General features: G+C 36.8%; 1 protein-coding gene across 3 annotated transcripts in view; it reads right to left on the reverse strand.

Moving 5' to 3' along the window:
• Positions 1340-3432, reverse strand: part of LOC104727355 (succinate dehydrogenase [ubiquinone] flavoprotein subunit 1, mitochondrial) — a 5750-nt gene continuing 3657 nt past the window's right edge. For 2 of the 3 annotated variants that reach the window (XM_010446433.2, XM_010446434.1), the window contains 7 exons: positions 3135-3146; positions 2816-3003; positions 2543-2717; positions 2274-2444; positions 2106-2175; positions 1882-2002; positions 1340-1789 (listed from right to left, as the gene is read on the reverse strand). In XM_010446433.2, the coding sequence (XP_010444735.1) occupies positions 1649-1789; positions 1882-2002; positions 2106-2175; positions 2274-2444; positions 2543-2717; positions 2816-3003; positions 3135-3146 (878 nt within the window). In that variant the 3' untranslated portion in view covers positions 1340-1648. Of the gene's footprint in view, positions 1790-1881; positions 2003-2105; positions 2176-2273; positions 2445-2542; positions 2718-2815; positions 3004-3134; positions 3279-3432 lie in introns of all 3 variants that reach the window. The other variant, XM_010446435.2, reaches the window with a different exon arrangement.

Raw genomic sequence — 3432 nt, forward strand, 5'->3', positions numbered from 1 at the left:
CATTTTCTACTACAACACATTCTAGCATCTAGCAACGACGACCTGGCCAATCTATAATTCCTTCAGATCCGCAAATATTTGATCCTCTATAATCAATTAAAGCTGTTGACCAAAAGATGAAGAAACAACTTGTATGCTATATAGAGCTAGCCTAAAAATGTCTTCTCTGATCCGGATTTACCTAAAAGAAACATCAAAAAGAGACAAAATGGGACCTCGTGCTCTGACAGTTATTGATACAGCTATGATCATCTCAAAATAGTTTATGATAGATACACAATTCAAACATAACTTTTCAGAAAATAAAACAAAGAACATCACCAAGGCCTCTCTTCTTTTGGTGAACTAGACAAAATATCTGGATATAATATCAAGACGCAGTATCTAGACGCAACATGTAGATAATGTTCGTTTGTGTTATTGGTTCATGTGTCCATAAATTGTATCTCGATTCAATTATGTTTGTTTTGTAATTTGATATATGTATCTAGATATAATATATGTAAAATACCAAAAAGCCATTTATTTTATATTGAATATGTTTTAGTGGTTTAAATTTACTTATGTTTTCTTTCCTTATTTTCATATATATTAAATAAATATTTAAAAATGAGATTTTGTGTTTTTGGTAGAAAAACAAATTTTGCAGTTTTGGCGGGAAAACAAGACTTTACGAATTTGGCGAAAAAATAAAATTTTGCATTTTTTTTTGTGGAAAACGTAATTTTGCGGTTTGGCGGAAAAAGAGATTTTGCGGTTTTGGCGGGAAAACAAGATTTTGCAAGTTTGGTGGGAAAATGAGTTTTTGCAGTTTTACGGGAAAACGAGATTTAGCGGTTTTAGCGGGAAAACGAGATTTTGCAGTTTTTACGGGAAAACAAATTTTTGCGGTTTTGGCGGGAAAACGAGATTGTGCAGATTTGGCGGGAAAACGAGATTTTGCGGTTTTGGCGGAAAAACGAGATTTGCGAGTTTGGCGGGAAACATAACTTTGCAGTTTTGTCGGGAAAACGTAATTTTGCGGTTTTGGCGGGAAAACAAAATTATGTAGTTTTGGCGGAAAAATGTAATTTTGCGGTTTTGGCGGGAAAACGAGATTTTGTGGTTTTAGAGAAAAATGAGATTTTGCAAATTGGTGGGTGAAGAATTGAAATGTTAGAGTTGTATGTATATAACAATTGAGAAAAAAATATTTTGCAATTATTTAATTAAAATAGGGATATTTTTGATTTTTACAATTTATGGATAACTTTCCCTATCCAAATTCTCTAAAAAATCTCATTTAGAAATTCAATTTTTTTATCCAAATATTGTATCCAGATGAGTTCCTAATTATTACTAAACGAACAACAATAAATATTTGCATCCAGATATTGAGTATGGTTCACCAAGGAATGTGAGCCAAGGCTTAATAATAACAAGTAACAAAGAATGTAACAGTTTAAGGAACTAAAAGCAGGTTCTTTATAAAATCAATTTATTTCATCGTTTCTGGTGTAAAAACGTAAAATCCAGTTCCAGAACACTCCTTTGTGTTCCATCAGCTCATAAATAGCAAACTCCTTTGTCTTCTCCTAATCCCCTTTTCTTGGTTCCTGATTATTATTTTTCCGTCGACAGACAAAATAAAAAGCATGGCCTTGCTCAATCAATAGACACGAGCTTTAGGAGGGAAAGTGTCAATCTCATCGTCGAGAGTGTCCATGTGAACAGGCCTATAATCCAATCTCACTTTCTCATCTTCCCAATATCCCAACGTATGCTTCATCCATTCTCCATCCTCTCTTTTCTGCAATACATTTATTACGTTAATACTATATATTGTGGTTTTATCATTACGGGAAATCAATCAATGTGGAAGGGCAGAGGAAGGAATCAAACCGTGAAATCTTCCCGGGCATGTGCTCCTCTGCTTTCCTTTCTTGCTTCCGCTGAATGCATTGTTATGGATGCGTTTATCAAAAGGTTCTCCAGTTCCAATGTCTCTATCAAATCAGAGTTCCTGCATCCATTCATAGTTTCCAGGATGAACAAAGAGTTAAAAAAAAAAAAAAAGTTTTTCGAATAGTATAATAATCAATCCCATGTAAAGTCTGTCTTTTTACCATATCAAACTCCGATCTTTCACCTGGACGTCCCCAAAACTTTCCCACGCCTTGTCAATCAACTGACAACCTGTGAGTATTTCATGGGAAAATATGGTAAGAAAATGGCGTGCAGTTGCAGGCGAGAGCTTTGAATGAATGTAGAACAAGGTTAGATATTTTTATTACCTTCTTCCAATGTTTCTTGTGTGCGGAAGACAGCTGCGTTGTTCTGCATAACTCTCTGCATGTTCAATCTAATAGTTGAAGTAGGAAGCGAACCGTTTGAGTTTCTCAACCTGTCCAGCCATGCAATAGTCTTCTCACCCGCGTCCTTCTCAAGAGGTTTCTGTTTCTCCCCTGCACCAATCCGCATAAAAGAAAATAACATCAGTCGAGAATTATCTTTTTAAAAAAAAAATAATAATAGCAATCTCGAGACCCTCAAAAAGACTAGCCTGGCTTGCTTATCTCTGCAACTCTATTTGCACAGGCACGACCAAACACGACGATGTCGAGCAGTGAATTTGCACCAAGCCTGTTGGCGCCATGAACAGATGCACAAGCTGCCTCTCCAGCAGCCATTAGCCCAGGAATCACTGCATCAGGATCATCACCTTTGATGGTAACTACCTGCATAATTAAAAGATTTGCTTTAACTAATAGGCTCCTAGTACTTTACTACACCAAAAGTTTAGTGAAGTTTCTCTTAAGACGTTTTCTATTCTTACCTCGCCGTGGTAGTTTGTCGGGATACCACCCATGTTATAATGAACCGTGGGTAAGACTGGAATTGGCTCTTTGGTAACATCAACACCAGCAAAGATGGCAGCGGTCTCAGAGATTCCAGGAAGCCTTTCTTTTAGAACTTCTGGAGGAAGATGATTCAAATGCAGATAGATATGATCCTTATGCGGTCCTGGAAGAAAACAGCAAAAGTTTTTCAGGGTGAAAATCAAACTAGACGTATCACAGATTGAAAGCACGGATAAAGATGTATGAGAGTTCGCTCCGAAAAAGAAAAAAAAAGTAGTTTTCAGTGGAACATACCTACACCACGACCTTCCCTGATTTCCATAGTCATGGATCTGGAGACAACATCTCTTGATGCAAGATCCTTGGCTGTAGGAGCATATCGTTCCATAAAACGTTCACCTTCACTGTTTCTCAGGATACCACCTTCACCTCGAGATCCTGCGATCGTATATAGTGCAAGCACCAAAGATGTAATTGTTAAAAACATTAAATCTTATGTTTGCAGACAAATTCGAGTATGTGAAGAAGAGATACTAACCTTCAGTGATGAGACATCCGGCCCCATATATACCAGTTGGATGGAATTGAACAA

This window comes from Camelina sativa, chromosome 11, assembly GCF_000633955.1.
Source record: "Camelina sativa cultivar DH55 chromosome 11, Cs, whole genome shotgun sequence".
Taxonomy (NCBI): Eukaryota; Viridiplantae; Streptophyta; class Magnoliopsida; order Brassicales; family Brassicaceae; genus Camelina; species Camelina sativa.